This window comes from Rhinatrema bivittatum, chromosome 2 (assembly GCF_901001135.1).
Source record: "Rhinatrema bivittatum chromosome 2, aRhiBiv1.1, whole genome shotgun sequence".
Taxonomy (NCBI): Eukaryota; Metazoa; Chordata; class Amphibia; order Gymnophiona; family Rhinatrematidae; genus Rhinatrema; species Rhinatrema bivittatum.
In genome coordinates this window covers 672831095-672857211 of record NC_042616.1, presented here as the reverse complement: position 1 = coordinate 672857211, position 26117 = coordinate 672831095, and the positions used below count along the sequence as shown (strand labels likewise).

General features: G+C 46.0%; 1 protein-coding gene across 1 annotated transcript in view; it reads right to left on the bottom strand.

Annotated features, from left to right (window-relative positions):
* The window catches only part of HNF4G (hepatocyte nuclear factor 4 gamma), a 96880-nt gene that overhangs the window by 23630 nt on the left and 47133 nt on the right, over positions 1 to 26117 (bottom strand). The window contains exons 5-7 of the mRNA XM_029591503.1: positions 20361 to 20448; positions 8151 to 8303; positions 6200 to 6436 (exon numbers count right to left, since the gene is read on the bottom strand). Coding sequence (XP_029447363.1) covers positions 6200 to 6436; positions 8151 to 8303; positions 20361 to 20448 — 478 coding nt within the window. The remainder of the gene's footprint in view (positions 1 to 6199; positions 6437 to 8150; positions 8304 to 20360; positions 20449 to 26117) is intronic.

Genomic DNA, 26117 nt, shown 5'->3' with positions numbered 1-26117 from the left:
TCTTGAATATAGGCCGACAAGGCTTCAGTCTCTGAAAGAGAAAGCGGGTAGACCGTTCCTCTAGGGGCCTCCGAACCAGGCTTTAAATTAATCGCACAATCGAAGGACCTGTGTGGTGGCAATATATCCGCTGCTTGTTTTGAGAACACATCTTGAAATGATGAGTATTGTGACAGCAGACCAGGGAGAGAAGTAGAGGTAGACATGCAGGGTATAGGTGTTACTCTCTTCAGGCATCAGTTGTGACAGGCCGCTCCCCATTGTGAGAGTTCCATGGTGCCACAGTCAAACTGGTGTGTATGGTCTTGCAACCAGGGTAGGCCAAGCACTATTGGATGAATGGCTTTGTCAAGAACCAGAAATGAGATGGTCTCAGTATGAAGAGAACCTGTACGAAGGCATATAGGTTGTGTGGTATAAGAAACTTCTCCTGGAAGAGGCTTGCCGTGTAAAGAAGAAAGGAGCAATGGAGTTGGTGTTGGTATGATAGGAATTTGAAGATGTTCTACCAGTCTCTTTAGAATAAAATTGCCACCTGCACCAGAGTACTAGGGTCTGAAATTCGAGGGTTCCGGAGATAATTGAGACTGGGAGAGTCAGTGGAGCAGATGGTGAAACAAGACCTAGGAAGAGTCCTCCCGCAGATCCTAGGTCTACATGTTTCCCGGACAGATGGGGCATCATTGACCTGCATGGCCAGGTTGTCCACAGTACCTAAGTGCTTAGGGTAGCGTCTCTCTTTGGCAGTAAGGTGGCTGCAACCTAGTTGCATGGGTTCATCTTCTTCAGCGACGGGCGGAGATGGAGTCAGCGGGGCAGGTGTAGGTCATGAGCGTATACTCCCTAATGAAAGTTTCTTAGGACTCTTTACCTCAGCTGAATGCTCACGCAGGCAATGATCAATTCTGCCAGTTAGGTCAATGAGTGAGTCCAAGGTATCAGGCAAATCATGTGCGGCCAATTCATCCTTGATACGAGAGTAAAGACCCTCTAGGAAAATTGAACGTAGGCACCCCAGGTCCCAATGAAGCTCTGAAGACAGGGTCTTAAATTCAATAACATAGTCCAGAAGTGGCTTAGCTCCTTGTTGGAGATGCAAAAGAGCGGACCCAGTAACCGTCTTGCGAGCTGGATCATCAAATACTGACTTGAAGAGAGCAAGAAACTCTGGCAAGTCACTGAGGATTGGATCATTGCGTTCCCATATAGGTGAAGCCCAGGCCAGAGCACTTCCATCTAGAAGTGACAGGATATATGTGGTCTTGGTAATGCAGTAGGGAATTAAAATGGTTGTAGAGAGAAGTGCATACAGCACTGGTTGATGAAGCCCCTACACAACAGGGAATCTCCCGAGAAGCGAGTGGGGGCTGATAGAGGTACAGCAGTTTGAACGGAAACCACTTGTGACGAGGCATCTTTATCAGACATGGTAGAAGTATTCAGTTATGAACTCCTGATTGAAAGCAGTTGTCAATGTCTCTAAGGTCCTCTGTTGTTTAGCAATACATTGGGCCAGGCCAGGAATGGCCTGCAGGACCTGAGCTGGGTCCATGGAGTTAGCAATCTGTTAAAATCTGGTGTGGTTATGGACCCTGGACCATAGTGAGAGTTGCTTCCACCCACAGGGAGGAACCCTGTGGGGATTCACTATGGTAGGCGTGGCCTCAGTAGAGACAGACATAGATGAGATAGGCTTTATTGTACTGGAGTCGTGGGAAATACCACAGCATGGAGAAAAGACACTGTCCAAAGTAGTAAAGCAGATTAATGTAGATATCCCTGGGAGTGGCCCGCAGAGCAGGGTATGCCTGGGTAGTCTTCTCCTGATGGTAAGTCTCTGAAGCGACCTGGTAGTGGCCCGCAGTGAGGGGTATGCCGAAGATCAGCAGGTAGAAGTCCAGAGAGTTGCAGAAGGTCAGCAGAGTGAAGTAGATGATGGTACTTACTCCGGAGTGTAGAAGGGTAGCTGGAATGACCACAGTAGTGGCCCAAGGCACGGGGTATGCCGGCGGTTCCTTCAGCTAGGAGGTAGAAGCAGAAGTAGAATTCAGTAGACTGAACTCAAAATGTCCTGAATCAGGAAGATAAGAATCTTCAGTCAGGAAGGTCCTCCAAGGAGCGGCTAGTCAGAACATAACAAGGCCCCCGAGGAGCAGGTACCTAAGGCATTCTAGTTCAGGAAGTAGTGAAGTGAAGCGTCTCCAAATGGAGTGGAATAAGCAGGAAGGAAGTCCTTGCTAACTCGTAGGAAGCTTAGGCTGGCTGGGTTAAATACATCAAGCGGGTGACGTCATGCGGAGGGGATGCTCCCAAAGTTTCCGCCATGACATCAATAAGAGAGGGCCTGGTGCGCGTGCGTGTGCCCTAAGTAATCCTCGACTCAAGATGGCAGACAGGATTGCCCACACCGTCCCGGGGACGCCGAGGAAGGCGGCGTTTGCAGGCTGAGGCCGCCATGGCCTTGAGAATCACTGTAGCAGGGAAAAGAGAGGTGAGCAGCAAAGGTTGCAGCCGTCTGTGACCGACGGGCGCAACGCTGCTCTTTTAACAATTTTGAATATTTTTTATCTCATCACCCGTTACTTTTTCCAGATCATTTATGAATATATTAAACTGCAAAAGTCCCAGTATAGATGTCTGCAGCACTCCTCTAAAGAGTTTTCTCCTTTTGAAAAACTGACCATTTAGTCCTCCCCTCTGTTTCCCACCTTTCAACTGATTTCCAGTTAACAATAGGATACTGCATCGTATCCTACAAAATGTTTAATTCCTGAGGAATCTCTCATGGCAGACTTTATTAAATGCCTCTGAAAATCTAAATATATTATATCAACTGGTTCACCTTTATCTACTTGTTTATTTGCACCCCCAACCCAGACACAATGGTGGAAGTTATCAATTCTGGGGGGGGGGGGGGGGGAGGGGCAGTTAGTTGTGTGAAAGGGCCTGGGTCACTACTAATTTCAGAGGAGGACCAGACGGCTGTTGGGAATCAACCAATAACTTTTATGCATACCTGGGTTTTATATGCTATCTAAGCTGTCCTGGCCCCGGTGTTGTGGCAGAATGGCAATCTCTAGTAGGGATGTGAATCGTGTCCTCGATCGTCTTAACGATCGATTTCGGCTGGGAGGGGGAGGGAATCGTATTGTTGCCGTTTGGGGGGGTAAAATATCGTGAAAAATCGTGAAAAATCGTGAAAAATCAAAAAAACGTAAAATCACAAAACCGGCACATTAAAACCCCCTAAAACCCACCCCCGACCCTTTAAATTAAATCCCCCACCCTCCCAAACCCCCCCCCCAAATGACTTAAATAACCTGCGGGTCCAGCGGCAGTCCGGAACGGCAGCGGTCCGGAACGGGCTCCTGCTACTGAATCTTGTTGTCTTCAGCCGGCGCCATTTTCCAAAATGGCGCCGAAAAATGGCGGCGGCCATAGACGAACACGATTGGACGGCAGGAGGTCCTTCCGGACCCCCGCTGGACTTTTGGCAAGTCTTGTGGGGGTCAGGAGGCCCCCCCCCAAGCTGGCCAAAAGTTCCTGGAGGTCCAGCGGGGGTCAGGGAGCGATTTCCCGCCGCGAATCGTTTTCGTACGGAAAATGGCGCCGGCAGGAGATCGACTGCAGGAGGTCGTTCAGCGAGGCGCCGGAACCCTCGCTGAACGACCTCCTGCAGTCGATCTCCTGCCGGCGCCATTTTCCGTACGAAAACGATTCGCGGCGGGAAATCGCTCCCTGACCCCCGCTGGACCTCCAGGAACTTTTGGCCAGCTTGGGGGGGGGCCTCCTGACCCCCACAAGACTTGCCAAAAGTCCAGCGGGGGTCCGGAAGGACCTCCTGCCGTCCAATCGTGTTCGTCTATGGCCGCCGCCATTTTTCGGCGCCATTTTGGAAAATGGCGCCGGCTGAAGACAACAAGATTCAGTAGCAGGAGCCCGTTCCGGACCGCTGCCGTTCCGGACCACCGCTGGACCCGCAGGTTATTTAAGTCATTGGGGGGGGGTTCGGGAGGGTGGGGGATTTAATTTAAAGGGTCGGGGGTGGGTTTTAGGGGGTTTTAGTGTGCCGGCTCACGATTCTAACGATTTATAACGATAAATCGTTAGAATCTCTATTGTATTGTGTTCCATAACGGTTTAAGACGATATTAAAATTATCGGACGATAATTTTAATCGTCCTAAAACGATTCACATCCCTAATCTCTAGCATGGTCATGAAAGATTGAGACATGGACAGATGATTTCTTAAAGATAACAGGGATCTGTCTGCAATGTGGGCCCCAGTATGGTGACTGGCCAATGACCCCTGATATAGTCATGTTATGGTGCAAAGTGCCTGCAGAATTGCTTGACTATGACATGCTCCCAATAGTAGAGATGTGCTTCGTTTTTTTCTGCCGGGTTGTTTTTTGACTCAGATACTTCATGGTAAATTTCGGGTTTTCTCGTTTCGTTTTTTTGAAAAACGAAACGAGGAAACCCGAAACCGGGCCAAAAAACGAAACGGCAAAGGAAGCTTAAAAAAAACCCACCCCAAGCATTTAAAATCATTTTTCTACATACATACAAACTACCCCCCCTGATCCCGATCCCTCCCCAAGACTTACGAAGTACATCCCTGGTGGTCCAGCGGGGTCCCGGGTTCCATTTGCCCTCCGTGCCCGTGCTACTGCAAGCCGTTCTCTTTAAAATGGTGCCGAATAGCCTCTGAACTACCATGTCACAGGGGCTACCGGCGCCATTGGTCAGCCCCTGTCACATGGCTATCGGCGCCATCTTGTGCTCCTGTCATGTGACTGGAGCTGACCAATGGCGCCGAAAGCCTCTGTGACATAGTATGGGCAAAGGCTATCGGCGCCATTTTGATTACTGGCAGCCGACAACGAAATCGCTCCCGGACCCCCGCTGGACCCCCAGGGATTATTGGCAAGCCTTGGGGAGGTCAAGAGCCCCCTCCTGACCTCCCCAAGGCTTGCCAATAATCCCTGGGGGTCCAGCGGGGGTCCGGGAGCGATTTCGTTGTCGGCTGCCAGTAATCAAAATGGCGCCGATAGCCTTTGCCCATACTATGTCACAGAGGCTTTCGGCGCCATTGGTCAGCTCCAGTCACATGACAGGAGCACAAGATGGCGCTGATAGCCATGTGACAGGGGCTGACCAATGGCGCCGGTAGCCCCTGTGACATGGTAGTTCAGAGGCTATTCGGCACCATTTTAAAGAGAACGGCTTGCAGTAGCACGGGCACGGAGGGCAAATGGAACCCGGGACCCTGCTGGACCACCAGGGATGTACTTCGTAAGTCTTGGGGAGGGATCGGGATCAGGGGGGGGTGTTGTATTATAGTTTATTTAAATGTTTGGGGTGGTTTGGGGTGGTTTTTAATTAAAAAAAAAAAAAAAAGTGCCCCTCTCCCCATGCAAACCCGAAAAACGAAATTTCCCCGAAATTCGGGGAAAATTCTTTTCGGGTTTCGGGCCCTCCGAAACCACAACGAATTGGGAAATTTCGTGTAATTTCCTAATTCGTGCGATAAACGAACCACATCTCTACCCAGTAGTGCCCGGCCAGTAAATGAATCCGGTATAGGACTGTGGTCTTGCTTGCAAGAGGTGGGCTGATGGTTCTGGAAGCAATTGTCCTAAAAATACACCCTAGATTGTTCCTCCCTTCCCCCCCCCCCCCCACCCCATACCTTTACTAAGTTATTTATTTGTTTATTTTTTTGTTTATATACCACTTATCAAATTTCCTAAGTGGATTACAATAGAACATTCACAATAATTAAACATATTTATGTATATAGATATATATTGATAATACATACAGCAGACACCTAGGCTAGATTCCTTTGCAGATCATTAATAAAGCTGTGGCCTTATATATTTCCACAAGATCAAGCAATTTCTGTGCATTGTCTATTGTAACATGCATTATGATATGGGATAAGGATGAGCTTGTTTTAGTCACTGTTGCCATAATTATGTTTTCAAATAATAAAGTAAAAGTAACTTCAATTCAGCTAATACTAGATACCCTTTTATGGCATATGCAAGTGAAAAAACTTAGTACTTTCCTGAATAGCTAATTCTTAACAATGTTCCTATACTTTTATTTTATTCAGATAAGGCAAATAGAATTATGATATAAAAAGTCTATCCAAAACATGCCATGAAATACCATGGTAAAATAACTTACCTCCTAGTAGCATCTCCTGAAGCAGGTTGTCAATTTTAACCATTCCAAAGAGTTTCACAAACTGTATTGCTTCAATCATTTGCCAAGTAATACTCTGGAGTGTGGGTAGTAGTAGAAGTAGTTCTCCAAACCTTCCTCTGGAATCATATTGTCGGTCATTGATATAATCTTCTAAACTCACTTGCACTTGGTATCGCATGTTCTTAATCTTCAATGGGTCACTTAGACCTTTGGCATCTAGATACAAAATTATATAACCTAAGATTCCACATATTTATTATCAAGTGACCAGATAACATTTAGAGGGTAGTTTTAAAGGAATTTTTACAGGTAAAAAACAGCTCTTTCAAAAATTGTACCACTACTGCAGTTGAATAGCCATAATAGAACTAATATCTCAAAACAAATCCACCTAACTCAGATCATTAAATAAATATTGAAACTTTCATGGATGAATATTAGGGACCTTCACACATAGAAGTTGTCTGTAACCAGCTCTTACAATAATTCCTCATTATAATCATTGCTCCTAAAAATATTTTTTATGTAATATTTAGGGACCTTCATTTTCAGTTTTTATTTTATTTTTCCCAGGAATTATGCAGAATAAAAATGTGAAAAGATCAGTGGAGAAAAATGACACATTTTTTTCCCAGATTTTCTCCTTGTTTTGTTCACTATAATAAGCATTTTTACATTTTCAGGAAAAATAAAATAAAAACTAGTAACAAAGCACCTTAGTTTTGAAACTCTAAAATACTTATCCAAAATACAGTATTTATCCACATCTCCAATATGGCCCCATAAAATTTGCTTTAGAGACCTGGTGGGCAAATTAAGGGCAGATTTTCAAAGGGTTACATGCGTAAGATACGCGTGTAACCACCGAAAAGCTTCCCCTTCCACCCCCTGTGTGCGCTGAGCCTATTTTGCATGGGCTCAGCGGCGCGCGCAAGCCCCGGGACACGCGTAAATCCCGGGGCTTTCCTGGGGGGGGGCGTGTCGTGACCGGCGCATCATCGGGGGCATTCCGGGGGCGGGGCCGCAGGCATGGTTCCGGCTCAGGGGCGTTCCTTAGAGAATCCAGGCCTGAGTGTGTAAATTCTCAGCAATACCATTTGAACCAAATAGAAGGTGTATCTGTGTGAGCATAGGTTTTCCAGGATAATTTTAACAATGAAAATGAGTGAGGCTAAAAAGTACCTATAGACTTTACATTGGCTGAAAATTGACCCCTTCAATATAAAACATGCATAATACGATTAGCATATACTGCACTGTACATGATTATCATAATAGTTACTATGACTGCTTCAGTGAGATTTGAATTTAAATATAAGCACAAAGAAATTAAATAATTTGCTCAGATTTGCACAGTAATTGGCGGCTGGGGAAGTAAAATGGGCGTTCCAATCTTGCAGACTGGTGTTCTCAGCTTGAAATTATACTGTAAGTCCTGTTCTGTAAATAAATATTATGGGGTCCATTTTGAATAACCCAAAAAGTGTGAAAGTTAACCATGTAAGTATACCCCAATAGTCAGCAGAATATACCCAGACAAGTGTTCTGAGGAATATATTCAGCTAGAATTACCAGGGAAAACTTAGCCAGGTAACTTTAGGACAGTTTTCTCAGAACAGACTTACCCAGCTAAGTTCATTCTGCTAGGGTTGAATATCATCAGCACTACTCAGATACGTTTTAGCTGTGCCTTTCCCTCACCCCTATCCTGGCTCTTATTATTATTATCTAGTTAAATTGTAGCCAGGTAATGGCTGACCATTCTAAAAAGTATCTGCTAAGCAGGGTGGGAATTTAAAAGTTGGGGTTTGCCTGACTAAGTAAAAAAGTCATAGGGATATCTGACATCTGAATATCAATCTCAACAGAAGACCTATACAACACTTGAGCCCATGCTTTGTTTGAAGTACAAATCAATGGAACAACATACCTGGATCAAAAAATACAACTGCCTTCAAACAAGCATATTCATTATCATCAATCTGAATTTCCTGGAAAGGTCGAACAAGCTCATCTAGAATTCGGTTGGCCACTCTGCTGATCTCGAGTTCTGAGCTATTACGAAGAATAACATAGCCATTACCTTAAAACAAAGATAGCACCATCAATATCTGTTCATTAAAGCAGGAAGTTTCCAATAGAGATGTGAATCGTGTGATCAATCGTCTTAACGATCGATTTCGGCTAAGAGGGGGAGGGAATCGGATCATCGCAGTTTGGGTTTTTTCAATATCGTGTAAATCGTGTAAATCGTGTAAATCGAAAACCGGCACACTAAAACATCCCTAAAACCCACCCCGACCCTTTAAAATAAATCCCCCACGCTCCCGAACCCCCCCAAAATGCCTTAAATTACCTGGGGTCCAGTGGGGGCGAGGGGAAGGGGGAGGGCAGGAAAACCGGCACACTAAAACAACCCTAAAACCCACCCCGACCCTTTAAAATAAATCCCCCACCCTCCCGAACCCCCCCAAAATGCCTTAAATTACCTGGGGTCCAGAGGAAGGGTCCCGCTGTGATCTTTTACTCTCGGACCTCCGGTGCGTTGTAGAAATGGCGCCGGCGCTACCTTTGACCTGTCATATGACAGGGCAAAGGTAGCACCGGCGCCATTTTGTTTTTTTGTCCCCCGACGGCAGGAGCATAGGAGATCGCTCCCGGACCCCCGCTGGACCCCCAGGGACTTTTGGCCAGCTTGGGGGGGCCTCCTGACCCCCACAAGACTTGCCAAAAGTCCAGCGGGGGTCCGGGAACGACTTCCTGCACGCAAATCGCTTTTTCCATACGGAAAATGGTGCCGGCGCTATCTTTGCCCTCACTATGTCGACATAGTGAGGGCAAAGGTAGCGCTGGCGCCATTTTGAATATTGGCAAATCAGCCCGAGTGCAGAAAGTCGCTCCCGGACCCCCGCTGGACTTTTGGCAAGTCTTGTGGGGGTCAGGAGGCCCCCCCAAGCTGGCCAAAAGTCCCTGGGGGTCCAGCGGGGGTCCGGGAGCGATTTCCTGCACTCGTAACGTCAGGTCACAGGAACCAAAATGGCGCTGGCGCTACCTTTGCCCTGTCATATGGTAAGGGCAAAGGGCCACCGGCACCATTTCTCTTAACGCAGCCGTGGCCCGAGAGTGGGAGATCGCGCTGGGACACCCCCCCCCCCCCCACTGGACCCCAGGTAATTTAAAACATTTTGGGGGGGGTTCGGGAGGGTGGGGGATTTCTTTTAAAGGGTCGGGGAGGGTTTTAGGGTCGTTTTGGTGTGCCGGTTTTCCCGCCCTCCCCCCCTCCCCCGATTTACGATTTTTGACGATAAATCAGGGGAATTGTTATTGTATCGCGGCTCTAATGATTTTTGACGATTTAAAATATATCTGACGATTGTTTTAAATCGTCAAAAAACGATTCACATCCCTAATATCAAGAAGTTTAGATCAATTAAACAAAGATATTGCATTCTTGCCTATAATGAGGATGCTTTGGGGTTTCTAACCCCAGTGAAGAATAGATATTTCTTCCAGTTTGCAATAAAATGTTCATTGCAAACAGCCATAATCATTATTCATGTTTACCTAAGTAAAGCATACATCATTATTTCAGGACAACACAATAGCATTCCATTGGTACAAAATTCATGTGACTACCAGATTGCCTTTATCAAAAATGCCTCTCTAAATGGAAAACATTTGTAGAATTAATGTATTTTTCAGATATAATGGTCCTGTTGAAGGAAAATTATGGGTAGCATAACATTTCAAGGGAAGGGACAGAACAGTCATTCACTTCTAAAATCTTCATTTCTTCTAGTTTCAGGAAATATAATTTGTGACAGAACACTTTTGTTCAGATGCGGTTTTCAAAGAAGAAATAAGCACTGGGTCACAGACTGCCTTGACATAGCCCCCTCTTCACTATGAATCCAGTGTCTTAATAATAAGGCAACCTATGTATAACTTGTATTTTATAAAATTACTCATAATTTGAATTTTGAAGCAGATGAAATGTTTTTCTATCCCAAAGTTTTCTTACCTATAATCCTTCTTACATTCACATGAAACTACAGAATATAATGACACCAGTAATAATTCTGGATTTATTACTCAGATTTATAAACCTGAGTTCAAATTGAGCTACATGTCAGGTACAGTAGGCATTTATTTGCCATGGAGCGCTCCCAGTCTAAGGAGCCTATCTACTAAGCTGTTTTAACGTATTTGCATGTGGTAAAACTCGTTTGCATAAGGTAAAAAAAAATGTTAGTACTGCAAAAATGCAAATAACACCTGGAACTTGCACGTTCCACATATTATTTCCTGGACCCTTATCCTGATGCAGCATCAGCATGCAAAGTAGCTTATTGGCTGGTAAATGAGTAGCACAGTACTCAAAAAAATCCCCGTGGACTGTGCTATTCTGGGAAGTGTAACTAACTATCCACCGAGAGCTTATGGAAGACTCATGTGCCTTCCAGTGCTCCTGTGGCAACAATTTTAAAGGAGCCACAAGGCCCAGTAAATGCCCACCCCCTCCCTTCCCACTCCCATACTATTGCTGGTTGTCTAGTGCGCTGCTTCTCAAGTCACAAGAGATAGAGCATTCTCAATCGCCTGCCTGAAAATATGGAACTCCCTACCACCTGATTTGAAAACACAAACCAACATCAAAACATTCTGAAAGATCTAAAAACATTGCTTTTCCACAAAGTCTACATTGACAATCAGTTAAATCAACGATCTAACAACAATCAGTACCACCAACCAAACTCACGCAAGAAAGAAATAGCAACCAACATCAACCAGTGCCATAACACTATGAACTTATAAGAAACAACACAAAGAGACTGCCTCTAAGATGAATACATCTCAATACCTTTACTATCCTCCTTTCTTCCCCCCCATCCCGTCATCCCTCCCACTGTTATTTTTGCAACGATCAGCATTGTTTAATTATCTGTATTCTGTTTGAATCTTGTAAACCGTTGTGATGGCTGCACCGAATGACGGTATATAAAACTCAACAAATAAATAAATACATTCAGTCTTCAGGACACATCCAGCCATTCTGGATATCAGGATATCCACAATGAATATTCATGAGATAGATTTGTATACAATCGAGGCAGGTGCATGCACAGCTGATATCCTGAAAAATACAACTGGCTAAGTGAAAACAATTGGTCTAGTGACTCTCTGTGAGCCCCCACCCCCATCAGCACTGTCACCATGGGCTGTAAAAAAATGTGAAGACCCCCTTAAGCCACATCCCCCAGGTTAGAAGCCCCAGCCCTGGCTGAAAATGCAGGCCCCTCCTTTTCCCAATCCCCTATTTTTCTTCCAGTGGGATTTCCTAGTAAGCCTTATGGAATCTGGGTGAGTGGTGGGAATAGACAGGGGTACATTTTGTAACTAGAGAGAGGGGATGCTAATTTGAGGTGCAGGGGTTAGGAGGACTTTTAGAATTATATCTTTATAGCCTGGAAAGTAATGCCAAGGAGTGGGATCATGGGGTCCTACTAAACCACTCTCTATTCTGGGACATGGGGTAGGGGGCTTTAACTGGGCCTAAACTTAGCTGGCTAACTAAGATAGCTCTTTGACCCAACCAGACCTAAGCAGCTAAGGTAGCCAGCTAACTCTGAATATCTGAGTTAGCTGGTTAACTTAGCCAGCTCACTCAACTCCTCTCAGTTTCGTCCCAGATCACTCCTAACCTAGCCAGTTAGAAAATAGCCAAATAAGTGCCTAAATATTCATTTAGCTGGCTAACTTATCAGTTCGACATCAATCAAAAAAGAGAACAATGCTGATCAATCGCTGTACTGAAAAATACTCTGTGAATTCCAGTTAATCAACTTATTACTTATGTTATGAGATATTTTAACTTTTTATAAATGAAAGAACTTTAAAGCCTACACGTCTGTGGTATAAAATGAATTTTTATGCCCGCTTCTCATAAGGCGACACAATATTTTTTATGTGTAAATAGGTTCACTGGTGAAATTTTTATAGGAATTGGTTGAAAGTTTCATATACTCGTGTAGGTGTCCCTGCACTTCAAATGCATATATAATCATTAACTTCCACCCTCCTCCTTGTGTAAGATATTTTTTACAAAAATGTTTTACTTTTCTTTTAGTATTAAAATCCTAATTGTGTTATATGACATCCATTAAAGCTATTTCTGTGAAGTGTTGCCTTCTAATTTCTTTCACACGACATTGTATATCGATTATTTGTTTACTGTTATAAAATAGTGAGTACCTTAACCCTTCTGTTAGAAGTGAATCTGTTGCTAAATTCCCAACACGTACATGTTTTAGACGGATCATCTTTCCTCAGGGGAGTTTGCTCTATCAAACAAAACTACAACAGATGGGTCGTTACCACACTGTCCTTTGTAGAAAAACCGTGTCCTGATGTAAATATCTCCACTATTCTTGTTATGTTCCACAAGGTTCGCTATTCATAACGTATCAAAATATGGATTTCTTCCACTCTCAAATGTTCTATCAACGCCGGATATCGTCATAAGTTAGCTGGCTAACTTATGAGTTAAACTAGAAAAAGGAAACCAGTGTTAGCTTTAAAGTTGACAATACCATCAGTTATCGCAGAACCAAACGTCTCTACACATTTCTCATTGGAACAGAGAATTCCGGTGTAGGAGGGATTTAAATACCAGCTGAGGACGCCGCCAGGATTGCCCCGATGTGAATAGCTGGAGATGCCATGAAAGACGTTTGGTCCTGCGATAACCGATGGTATTGTTAACTTTAAAGCGACCACTGGTTTCCTTTTTCTAGTTTAATTTGTTGAGTGTGGAAACTCACAGGTTCTTTTTTGCATTTATAACTTATGAGTTAGCCAGCTAAATGACTCTGAATATGGACCTCAATGAGAGTGAGATGGTGGACGTAGAAGAGCAATGGAGAGGAAAGATGGAGAGATGTGGGGTTGGAACAGGAAAAACTGAATGATGAAAGAGATGGTGACAAGAAGAAGTAGAAGTTGTATCCTGAAAGAAATAAGGAAAAGTAGAAGAAAGGGAAAATTTGAAATCAAATGAGAGCTTGATCAAAGTGAGAAGACAAGAAAAGGAAAATGGGAGTTTTCTCTCTACTGCTTTTTTTTTTTTTTGGGGGGGGGGAGGACAGAGTGCTGCTGGCAACCCCTCTTGCATCTCTCTGAATTTATCTTGAATTCTTGGGTGTCTTCTGCTTTCACCAGGCCAGAGATGGAGGCATAACACACTCCAAAGCTGAGCTAAATGAAGGGATCAGCTATTCTGGGATGTACAGTTTCAAAGGGACAGCAGGTAGAAGCAGCAGTCAGTTTAACAGAGAATAAGTGTAGCTATATTGAACCAATACACACCCACAAAGTGAGAGACGTAGATTTTTGCTGCCTCTAAGCATTGTTGGTGCTTTCACCCTGAAACACACTGACAAACATATCTATTTTTTATGAAGTCAATACTCAAAGGGGTTTATCCATCCACCTAATTCTGGGAATTATCCAGACAAATCTCAGCCAAAAGTATATGCTCCCCAAGTAATGGAATTTTAACCAGAGAAGTCACTACCCAGTTAAAATTAAGCCAGTGTGGGTGTTTTCTGTGAGCATGGTTTAAGTTTATGTGGCTAACACTAATATTCAGAACTAGCCATCTAAGGCCTGGATTCACCATTCTATCACAGAATGGTGAATCCAGCAAAAATGGGGGGTGGGGGGGGGAGGGCGGGCCTGCGAAAGCTGGCAGCCTTTGCACCATCGCGGTGTTTTCACTGCCGGCTTTCGCACCCAATAGCACCACCGTGAAAGGTGGTGCTATTGGGCGTGCTACTAGCGACGATAACATTGCTTACCTTATTGCCGCCAGCGAAGACACCACCGAGTCTGCCTCCTCACCACCCCGACTCCTCCCCTCGCCACCTCGACTCTGTCCCCAGCATGCTATCGCAAGCGAAAAGGGACTTTTCACATGCGGTAGCAGCTTATCGTATGCGATAAGTGTTTGAAAATGACCCCCTAAGTCTGGTTAGAAAAATTGCTGGCCTAAAGGTAACTGGTTAATTACTCTGAATGATAATGCCTAGCTGCTCAGTAGCCAGAACAGTTGGAGGACTCTGCTGTCCCTCCATTTGTGAATTAAGGGGCATCTCTGGAATGGTAGAAGTTCTTTGGTTGCTCCCAGAGGGGGCTATGTCATTGCTCTAGGGTGGAGAGTAGTGGGAATTAGGGAGGAGGATGAACCAGAGATGACAAGTCATATTTCTGTCAGGAATTGAGAGGGAAAAGTGTATGTCCTTGAGGTGTCTAGTCATTAGAGATGTGAATCGTGTCCTCGATCGTCTTAACGATCGATTTCGGCTGGGAGGGGGAGGGAATCGTATCGTCGCCGTTTGGGTGTTTAGAGTATCGTGAAAATCTTTAAAATCGTGAACCGGCACACTAAAACCCCCTAAAACCCACCCTGACCCTTTAAATTAAATCCCCCACCCTCCCCAACCCCCCCCCCCCAAATGCCTTAAATTACCTGGGGGTCCAGCGGCGGTCCGTAGCTAAATCGGGGGAAGGGGGAGGGCAGGAAAACCGGCACACTAAAACACCCTAAAACCCACCCCCGACCCTTTAAATTAAATCCCCCACCCTCCCGAACCCCCCCCAAATGCCTTAAATTACCTGGGGGTCCAGCGGCGGTCCGGAACGGTCTCCTGCAATTGAATCGTGTTGTCTTCAGCCGGCGCCATTCTGCGCCGCCATTTTGCAAAATGGCGGCGGCCATAGACCAACACGATTCGACTGCAGGAGGTCGTTATGGACCCCCGCTGGACTTTTGGCAAGTCTTGTGGGGGTCAGGAGGCCCCCCCAAGCTGGCCAAAAGTCCCTGGGGGTCCAGCGGGGGTCCGGGAGTGATTTCCTGCCGCGAATCGTTTTCCGTACGGAAAATGGCGCCGGCAGGAGATCGACTGCAGGAGGTCGTTCAGCGGGGGTTCACAACTGCGGGGGTTGACAACTGCAAAAATACGTTCTCTCATTTTGCACAATCTTAAATAGTGAAAAGAAGGCACTTCCAAAAAATTGCAGCCTTGCGAGCAGAGATGATGAGAGGGAACAGATAGTTTCATGGTGGCATCTTCACATGCAAAGTCTTTAATATCATTTATATCACCTTCAACCTGATATGCCAGATTACTGGAAACTGGTGCATTGATGGCAGCACTGGAGAGATACGATAACGATGCGGTACCCCCACAATCAACCAAGCTGCTGCATTTTGTATTACCTGTTCACTTCTTATTAGAGATTTCCAACCTTATTCTTACTTGGAACTTGCTGATTCCTATTTACTGGCAGCAAAATTGTGGAAATGAAAAAAGCTCAGTCTTAATTTATTTTCTTTCCTTATTTTGGGGCACTTGCAAAATATATATGCTAAAAAGTCTACGTGTGCAACTTAGTATAATTTTTAAATGCATTTTAAAATGGGACTGAACATGCTATCACAATCCAAAAAAGGGGAAAAACCAAAAACCTTAACCAATGTTTCAGTATCAGTGCCCAAAAGTTGTCAGCAAGTCTGTCGGTGTATCCTGCATTGCACGGGCTACCCGGTCTATTCATTCATCCACCTCAAGGTAAAAAGTCAGTTTTTTAAAGAATTTTGAATGCACACTAAAAACTGGCTATGGTAATTTTATGAATATGCTGTGCCACTAATGTGGATGTTAATACAGAAATATGTGACATCAATTGCTAGCTGCTTGGAAATTCCCTGTGCTAACGCTCTTGAAGTAAAAGGGCTATTAACAGCGGGGAATCCCTCCCATAAAGAAGTCAGCATCACAGAGTACCCACCAAGGCATCCACTCTTCATATCCCTCACTGTGACAGCACTCTCTCTGTTTCATCCCCTTCCTGATTATACCCCTTCCTAGTATCAACAGCCAATCCCTTTCAGGGCAATCCCATGGCAACAATGACTAGTAGGGATGTGAATTGTTTTTTGACGATTTAAAATATCGTCCGATATATTTTAAATCGTCAAAAATCGTTAGGGCCACGATACAATACCAATTCCCCCGATTTATCGTCAAAAAATCGTAAATCGGGGGAAGGGGGAGGGCAGGAAAACCGGCACACTAAAACACCCTAAAACCCACCCCTGACCCTTTAAATTAAATCCCCCACCCTCCCGAACCCCCCCCCAAATGCCTTAAATTACCTGGGGGTCCAGCGGCAGTCCGGAACGGTCTCCTGCAATTGAATCGTGTTGTCTTCAGCCGGCGCCATTCTGCGCCGCCATTTTGCAAAATGGCGGCGCAAAATGGCGGCGGCCATAGACCAACACGATTCGACTGCAGGAGGTCGTTATGGACCCCTGCTGGACTTTTGGCAAGTCTTGTGGGGGTCAGGAGGCCCCCCCAAGCTGGCCAAAAGTCCCTGGGGGTCCAGCGGGGGTCCGGGAGTGATTTCCTGCCGCGAATCGTTTTCCGTACGGAAAATGGCGCCGGCAGGAGATCGACTGCAGGAGGTTGTTCAGTGGGGATTCCGGACCCCGGCTGAACGACCTCCTGCAGTCGATCTCCTGCCGGCGCCATTTTCCGTACGGAAAACGATTTGCGGCAGGAAATTGCTCCCGGACCCCCGCTGGACCCCCAGGGACTTTTGACCAGCTTGGGGGGCCTCCTGACCCCCACAAGACTTGCCAAAAGTCCAGCGGGGGTCCAGAATGACCTCCTGCAGTCGAATCGTGTTGGTCTATGGCCGCCGCCATTTGTGCCGCCATTTTGCAAAATGGCGGCGCAGAATGGCGCCGGCTGAAGACAACACGATTCAATTGCAGGAGACCGTTCCGGACCGCCGCTGGACCCCCAGGTAATTTAAGGCATTTGGGGGGGTTCGGGAGGGTGGGGGATTTAATTTAAAGGGTCGGGGGTGGGTTTTAGGGTGTTTTAGTGTGCCGGTTTTCCTGCCCTCCCCCTTCCCCCGATTTACGATTTTTTGACGATAAATCGGGGGAATTGGTATTGTATCGTGGCCCTAACGATTTTTGACGATTTAAAATATATCGGACGATATTTTAAATCGTCAAAAAACAATTCACATCCCTACTAGTCATTGTTGCCATGGGATTGCCCTGAAAGGGATTGGCTGTTGATACTAGGAAGGGGAATAATCAGGAAGGGGATGACACAGAGAGAGTGCTGTCACAGTGAGGGATATGAAGAGTGGATGCCTTGGTGGGTACTCTGTGATGCTGACTTCTTTATGGGAGGGATTCCCCGCTGTTAACAGCCCTTTTACTTCAAGAGCGTTAACACAGGGAATTTCCAAGCAGCTAGCAATTGATGTCACATATTTCTGTATTAACATCCACATTAGTGGCACAGCATATTCATAAAATTGCCATAGCCAGTTTTTAGTGTGCATTCAAAATTCTTTAAAAAACTGACTTTTCACCTTGAGGTGGATGAATGAATAGACCGGGTAGCTCTTGCAATGCAGGATACACCTACAGACTTGCTGACAACTTTTGGGCACTGATACTGAAACATTGGTTAAGGTTTTTGGTTTTTCCCCTTTTTTGGATTGTGATAGCATGTTCAGTCCCATTTTAAAATGCATTTAAAAATTATACTAAGTTGCACACGTAGACTTTTTAGCATATATATTTTGCAAGTGCCCCAAAATAAGGAAAGAAAATAAATTAAGACTGAGCTTTTTTCATTTCCACAATTTTGCTGCCAGTAAATAGGAATCAGCAAGTTCCAAGTAAGAATAAGGTTGGAAATCTCTAATAAGAAGTGAACAGGTAATACAAAATGCAGCAGCTTGGTTGATTGTGGGGGTACCGCATCGTTATCGTATCTCTCCAGTGCTGCCATCAATGCACCAGTTTCCAGTAATCTGGCATATCAGGTTGAAGGTGATATAAATGATATTAAAGACTTTGCATGTGAAGATGCCACCATGAAACTATCTGTTCCCTCTCATCATCTCTGCTCGCAAGGCTGCAATTTTTTGGAAGTGCCTTCTTTTCACTATTTAAGATTGTGCAAAATGAGAGAACGTATTTTTGCAGTTGTCAGTCCGGCCCTCTGGAATTCATTATCTGATAACCTGAGGGCCGAGATATGCATCAAAGTCTTTCGAAAAAAGCTTAAAGGCTTCTTTTTTCAACAGGCTTTCAGGGAATGTTAATTTTCTCTGCACAAGCTTATAATTTACTCTTGTGCTCAAGCCCCAAAATGTTTCAGCTTGGTTAGCCTGTATACTTTTTGTTATTGGTCTGATGTTGTATAGTTTTATACACTTACGTACATTTCAATTGTAATGTGTCTAACATTATAGATAGGCAGAAAAAATATATTTTAAATAACTAAATAAATGAAACTGGATAAATGCAAAGAAGTTTCTATCAGATAAACCAATGAAAAACACATTTTTTATATCAAACTCAGAGAATCCTAGGTCCTCAATTTTTATCTGATTTGTACCTAATATAAAGCAGTCAATACCAATGAGAAGAAGCTTTTATTGGTTAACGAGGTGAATTCTGAGGTCAGCAATGGGTTAGAATTATACGCAGCAACCCAGGAAGTAGTTTTGAATTCCTATGTGCAATTTCTTGGTCAACTGTCAGTCCATTATGTTCAAAGAAACTTCTCATCTTTTGATTTATTGAATTAAGGGATTTGTAGATAAGGGAAAACTCATAGAAGATTGATGATGAAAGTTCTCTTATTTGTTCAGTTTGTTATTCAACAGACATGCACTAAATACAGTAAATAAATGGGGGAAGAATATGCATTCAAACACCTTCCCTATGCATTTTCTTTTTTTTTTAAGAGATTCACTAACAAAAGCTAACATTCTTTTAGTTCAGTCATTTTTACGGAGCTTTCCTTTAGAAGCAAAATATCAAACTTAACAGCATGCCCTCCTCCATCCTCACCTCCCAAATCTGCACTTTCCACCTTGTTTCCCTGTATGCTTCGAATAGACTTCCTGAATCAGTGCATCATGCTGTCTCTCTGCTTCTAATCAAATTCAGTTTAAAAACTCATCTTTCTGTGGCTGCTTGTAAATCATATTTACAATAAATATACTTCCTAGAGACTCTTGTTTGCCATGTGTATGTTTTGACTAGATTGTCAAGCAGTATCTGTCTACTATGTGTTTTTAATTATTTTGCTTTGTATGTTTGCTATACATATAGGGGCGGATTTTAAAAGGAGCGCGAATAGCCTACTTTTGTTTGCGCTCCAGGCGCAAACAAAAGTACGCTGGATTTTAGTAGATACGCGCGGAGCCGCGCATATCTGCTAAAAACCTGGATCGGCGCGCGCAAGGCTATGGATTTTGTATAGCCGGCGCGCGCCGAGCCGCGCAGCCTACCCCCGTTCCCTCCAAGGCCGCTCCGAAATCGGAGCGGCCTCGGAGGGAACTTCCTTTTGCCCTCCCCTCACCTTCCCCTCCCTTCCCCTACCTAACCCACCCGCCCGGCCCTGTCTAAGCCCCCCCCTTACCTTTGTCGGGGGATTTACGCCTCCCGGAGGGAGACGTAAATCCCCGCGAGTCAGCGGGCCTCCTGCACGCCGGGACGCGTCCTGGGGGCGGGTCCGGAGGGCGCGGCCACGCCCCCGGGCCGCCCCAGGCCGTAACCACGCCTCCGGGTCCGCCCCCGAAACGCTCCCAGCACGCCCCCTAAACGCCGTGTGGTTCGGGCCCGCCCCCAACAAGCCCCCCCGACACGCCCCCGACACGCCCCCCTCGGAGAACCCCGGGACTTACGCGAGTCCCGGGGCTCTGCGCGCGCCGGTGAGCCTATGTAAAATAGGCTCACCGGCGCGCAGGGCCCTGCTCGCCTAAATCCACCCGGTTTTGGGCGGATTTAGGCGAGCAGGGCTCTGAAAATCCGCCCCATATTTAATACTTGGAGACTTGCTTGGGCAATCTTTGGAGCTCAGAAAGTCGCTCTAGAAGAATTAGCAAATAAATAAATAGGCAGATAAATAAATAAATAAATAAATAAATAAATACATAAATTTATACAGTTATGTATAATTCTAGTAGTGCTTTATAAATAATAAGCAGTAGTAGAAGTAATAACATATTTCTTGTGTTAAAATAATTCTATATTTACCTAGAAGTAAAATATCTTTAAACAACATAGATCGTTTTGCTACTCCAAGAAGAAGGTGTTCCCCAGCATGTGCCCTCAACAAGGCAACCTTTAAAAAGAAAATATGGAAAATTAAAACTAATTGTCAGTAGATTCAATATTTTCAGTACTCAGCATTTGTATAGAAATGTGCTTCTTGTCTTATTAGGGAAATCATAACTACAACTTTATGCATTCAGTGGAAATCAATTCTAGGTCAGCCTGTTTGGGTTGACTTGAGTGAGATGGCATTTGGCAATTCTATTTGGAGACATGCTTCTGGTCGCCATTTCACCTGAAGAAGTCTCATAAGTTACAGTACTTGCAGTTATTCTGTGGCCTTGCTAACTAAGGCCTAGAGGAACTAACCCATGATATTTTTTCGTGGGAAGGCTCCTACTTTCATGGGAAATTTTTGCCTTGATAGTGAGCCCCTACCTCGATAAAACATCATGGCTGTATGGTGCTTTGCTTTGTCTCATGGCAAAACACTACCTGACAAAGCAACACAGCAAGGGGCCCTTTAGATGCGATAGCAGCCCCAATCTCAAGGGACCTTCTTCACTTTAAAGGACTGCTAGCAGAAAATTGCCCTGAAAAATGAAGATGTTGAGCAGGAGACAAGGCTGACCCCCAGCTAAACCTGGGGCAACCAGGCGAGGTGGTCCCAACAACTCAAAGTGGTAAAAAAAAAAGAATTATGTTCACGCACAATGATGGAAGCCCCCTATTAACCCTGTAATCAATAAAGAGTACCCAACCCACTTTTCCTTCCCAAAGACATGAAGGCTGATAGTGCCCCCCCTTCACCCAAAGATCTGAAAAATACAATTGATAGTTCATTGGATGAGTTCTGGTTTCTATAGGCAGTCTGAAATAGAGTTCACAATAACTGTGTATGGGATGGCTTCTGGAATAGAAGAGAAGCTAGAAGAGATTTAGGAACGTAGGCCCTTGTGGAGCGAATATCGGTTCCTATCTGTTAATCTGTAATAGTAATCCGTAAGATATAGGTATGCAATATCTTCTGAGGAAGAAGATAGTATGAGAAAGGAATTAGGAACATAGGCCCTCGTGGAGCGAGTACTGATTCCTGTCTTCAATCTGCAATGGTAACTCACAATCTCCGTACCTGCGATAACGTCTTAGACTGAAGGGAGCCTTAGCAATTAGGAACAATGGCCCTCAAGGAGCGAGTACCGGTTCCTGTCTGTAATAGGTGTTATGAATTGGAGAGTGGATCCCTGTTCCGAGGTAGAGTCTGCACTGCCGAGAAGGAAACCCTCGTCGGTCTATATCGTCGGATGGCAAGGCCTGTTGAAGATGTTGAGATGAAGGCTTCACCCTGGAAGCTCGTGATCCCCCCAGGCGGAGCCCGTAGGGACACGGCCACTGGGACTCAGGAGACTCCCTGAAGAATGAAGATGGTCTGGATGCAGGTGCTTCCTGCAGGTCGTGGGTTCCAGATGGCTGGCGCCTCCAGCAGGTCGTGAGAAGTCCGGGAGTGTATGTTGAAGAATAGTCCCAATCCAGTCCAAGGGTCGAAGTCCAGAGAGAGGTCAAGAGCCAGTCCAGGAGCAGTCGGGAGAATGGTCCAAAGCCAATCCAGGAGCAAAGAAGGAGAAGGGTCCAGAACCAGTCCAAGTCAATACCAGAAGATCACCACCACCAGTCTGAGGGTCAGGAGCCAAAGAATCAGCCCAATGAGGAGAAGAGCAGAAGTGGGGCAAGGAGCGGATCCGGAACACCGACATAGGAACCAAGCACAGAGCCTCAATACCAAGGCAAGGTCTGAGTGTCAGACCTTGCCTTAAGTACAGGAACTAGGAGGCGGAGTCCCAGGAGGAGCCATGACCATTTCCTGTCATGGCTCCTTTAAATATCTTCTTCAGCCGCGCGCGCGGCCCTTAGCTGCAACAAAGGGGGAGGGACTAGCCTGGCCGAGAGGAACCATGCGGCTGGGCTGGGCAGTAGCAGCAGTCCCGCAGGAAGGTCAAAGAAGGCTGTCTGCCACCGCAGGAGCCTCTGGCAGGACCCGACGCTCTAGGTGAGCACTATTGCTGCGGCCGTTGGCCCGACAAGGGTCGCGACCCGCTGCAGCCGGTGGCCATGACACTTGGTCCCGGTCGCGGGCCGCCATGATCGGCAACTCTAACAGTACCCCCTCCTTTAGGCCTCCCCCTAGAAGGCTTGGGTTTTCCAGGGTATGCAGTGTGAAAGTTCGTGAGAAGAGACTTGTCCAGTATATTCCTAGCAGGCTCCCAAGAATTCTCCTCAGGCCCGAATCCTTCCCACGATAGAAGATACTCCCATGTTTTGCCTCTTCTCTGGATATCCAAAACCTCATGTACCTGTTATATGGTCTCATCCTCAGCCCTATGCTGTGGTACTGCGGGAGTTTTCCGAGAAGGCCAAGTGAGGACAAACGGTTTCAGAAGGGACACATGGAAGGAGTTATGAATCCTCAAGGTGGTCAGTAAATGGAGTTGGTAAGTTACAGGACCAAGCTGACGTAGTACAGGAAAAGGTCCAATGAAACGTGGGGCCAACCGCATGGAAGGGACTCACAACCGGATATGGCATGTGCTAAGCCATATTTTCTCTCCTGGATGGAACCGTGGAGCTGCTCGTCGATGCTTGTCAGCGAATGTCTTGGCGGAATGGGCCACCGTAACTGTACTGCGGTAAGCTGAGCTGCTGGTGATGGTACCGATAATGGCAACAGTAGAGGCGGCCTGGGGTTGCAGAGCAAACATGCTCTGCAACCCCAGAGCCGGTCGCAGAGCAAACATGCGAATTATGAGAGAACTCAGCCCATGACAGAAGTGCTGCCCAATCGTCCTGGTGGGAGTTGACGTACATCCGAAGAAATTGCTTTAACGCACGATTAGGGCGTTCCGCCTGTCCATTAGCCTGCGGATGAAATGCAGTGGTGTAATCCAAGGAAATGTTAAATTTTTTGCAAAGATTGAGCCAGTAACAGGCCGTGAACTGAGGGCCACGATCAGATACAATATGCTGTGGGAGGCCATGGAGATGGAAAATATGAATCATAAACAGTTGGGCCAAGCAAGGGGCTGATGGGAGGGAGGGAAGTTTGATAAAGTGGGCCATTTTGGAGAATCGATCCACAACCATCCAAATTACTGTATTTCCCTCAGATGGCGGAAGATCCACAATAAAATCCATGGAAATATGTGTCCAGGGTTTCTGGGGAATAGGTAGTGGCTGTAAAAGTCCCCAAGTTTTTCCAGTAGGACTCTTGTGTTCTTCACAAGTTGGGGAAGAATCCACATATGCACGAATATCCTTGTGCATGTCGAGCCACCAATAATATTGTTGCAGGAGCGTTTGAGTCCAAGCTCTGCCCAGATGTCCAGCTAACTGACAATCGTGTCCCCATTGTAATACTTTAGTACGAAGTCTCTTAGGTATCACAGTCTTGCCCGGTGGGACTGGGAACGTAGCAGAGAGGATAATGCGAGCAAGATCAATATTTTGAATTGGCAAGGCCTGTTGAAGATGTTGAGATGAAGGCTTTACCCTGGAAGCTCGTGATCCCCCCAGGAGGAGTCCATAGGGACACAGCCGCTGCGACTCAGGAGACTCCCTGAAGAATGAAGATGGTCTGGATGCAGGCGCCTCCTGCAGGTCGTGGGTTCCAGATGGCTGGCGCCTCCAGCAGGTCGTGAGAAGTCCGGGTGTGTACGTTGAAGAATAGTCCCAATCCAGTCCAAGGGTCGAAGTCCAGAGAGAGGTCGAGAGCCGGTCCAGGAGCAGACGGGAGAATGGTCCGAAGCCAATCCAGGAGCAAAGAAGGAGAAGGGTCCAGAGCCAGTCCTTGTCGATACCAGAAGATCACCACCACCGGTCCGAGGGTCAGGAGCCAAAGAATCAGCCCAACGAGGAGAAGAGCAGAAGAAGGGCAAGGAGCGGATCCGGAACACCGACACAGGAACCAAGCACAGAGCCTCAATACCAAGGCAAGGTCTGAGTGTCAGACCTTGCCTTAAGTACAGGAACCAGGAGGCGGAGTCCCAGGAGGAGCCATGACCATTTCCTGTCAAGGCTCCTTTAAATATCTTCTTCAGCCATGTGCACGGCCCTTAGCTGCAACAGAGGGGGAGGGGTCAGCCCGGCCGAGAGGAACCATGCGTTCGGGCTGGGCAGCAGAAGCAGTCCCGCGGGAAGGTCGAAGAAGGCTGCCTGCCACCACAAGAGCCTCCGGCAGGACCCGACACTCTAGGTGAGCCCTATTGCTGCGGCCGTCGGCCCGACCCGGGTTGCGACCCGCCGTGGCCAGCGGCCATGACACCTGGTCCCGGTCGCGGGCCGCTGCAACCAGCGACTCTAACAATAGTACTCACTGTGTTCACGTCTGCGATTGCCTCCAGGCAATAGGAATATTCTGAGTCTTCGGGAACGTAGGCCCTCGAGGAGCGAGTACCGGATCCCGTCCAACAATCTGAAATCAAGAATAAAGAGAGCAGAGCCCCCGAGGAGTGGGTACTCCTGGTAAGTTTGAAAAGGCCGAGCAGTGGAGAAGAATTCCCCTTGCTGACTCGGAACGTAGTTGCAAGTAGCATGGACTGCCGAAGCAAGTCCCATTGGAGTTCCTTGCTAACTCGCTTGTAGTTAGCAAACAAAGACCTTTTAAATTGAAAATGGATGACATCATTACGGGGGGACACCCCCGAGGTTCACACCCTTGTTGGTACAAAGTCTGGAGCGTGCGTGCGTGCGTGCGTGCCCTTACTTCATCAGGAACATGGCAGATCCATAGCGTCAAGCCAGCCTGGGGATACCGGGACCAAGAGGTGGGGAGAAGCTGTGGCTGCATCTGTCCGTCTGAGCCGAAGGGAGTCGCCACAAAGGTAGAGAGGGTGAAGCGAGGGCGAGAATAGGCACGAACGCAACAATTGCACAGGCTGGGTAAACAAATAAGCATGGGAGTAGCTTGCTTATTGCTGTAGTTACTACCCCTAACCAATTAAGCTTGATACTTCACTTTGATGCAGCTCCAGCACTGATCTGTACCTCAATGGTGGGGGTGGAAGGTAACTAGAACCAAAAAGTTACTAATAAGGGCCAAGAGTAACAGATAAGTATAGAAAAAAATGTGAAAGCTTGCTGGGCAGACTGGATGGGCCGTTTGGTCTTCTTCTGCCGTCATTTCTATGTTTCTATGTTTAATTGAGTCAAACAGGATAAAGGTTCTCTAAAACCAAAATGCACTTTATGGTTATAAATTCCATGTAAGGAGGGGAATAGAATAACAGTGGTGGTATACTACCATCCACTTAACCAGAATGGACAGATGTGAAAATGCTAACAGTAATTAGGGAAGCTAACAAAATTAGCAATACAGTAATAATGGATGATTTCCATTACCCCATTATTGACTGCATAAAAGTCACATCAGGACATGATAAGGAGGTAAAGTTTCTAGATAAAATAAATGATTACTTCATTGAGCAGCTAGTAGAAGAACCAACAAGGTGGGGATCTATTTTAGACCTAATCCTTAGTGGAACAGATGATTTGGTGAAACTGGTAATGTTTTGGAGCCACTTGTCAATAGTGATCATTGCATGATCAAATTTGACTTGATGACTGAAGGCAAGTCACTAAGGAAATCTACTGTGATAGCATTTCATTTTCAAAAGGGAGATTATGAGAAAATGAGAAAAATGGTTAGGAAAAAAATGAAAGCATCAGCTATAAAGGCTAAGGGGAAAT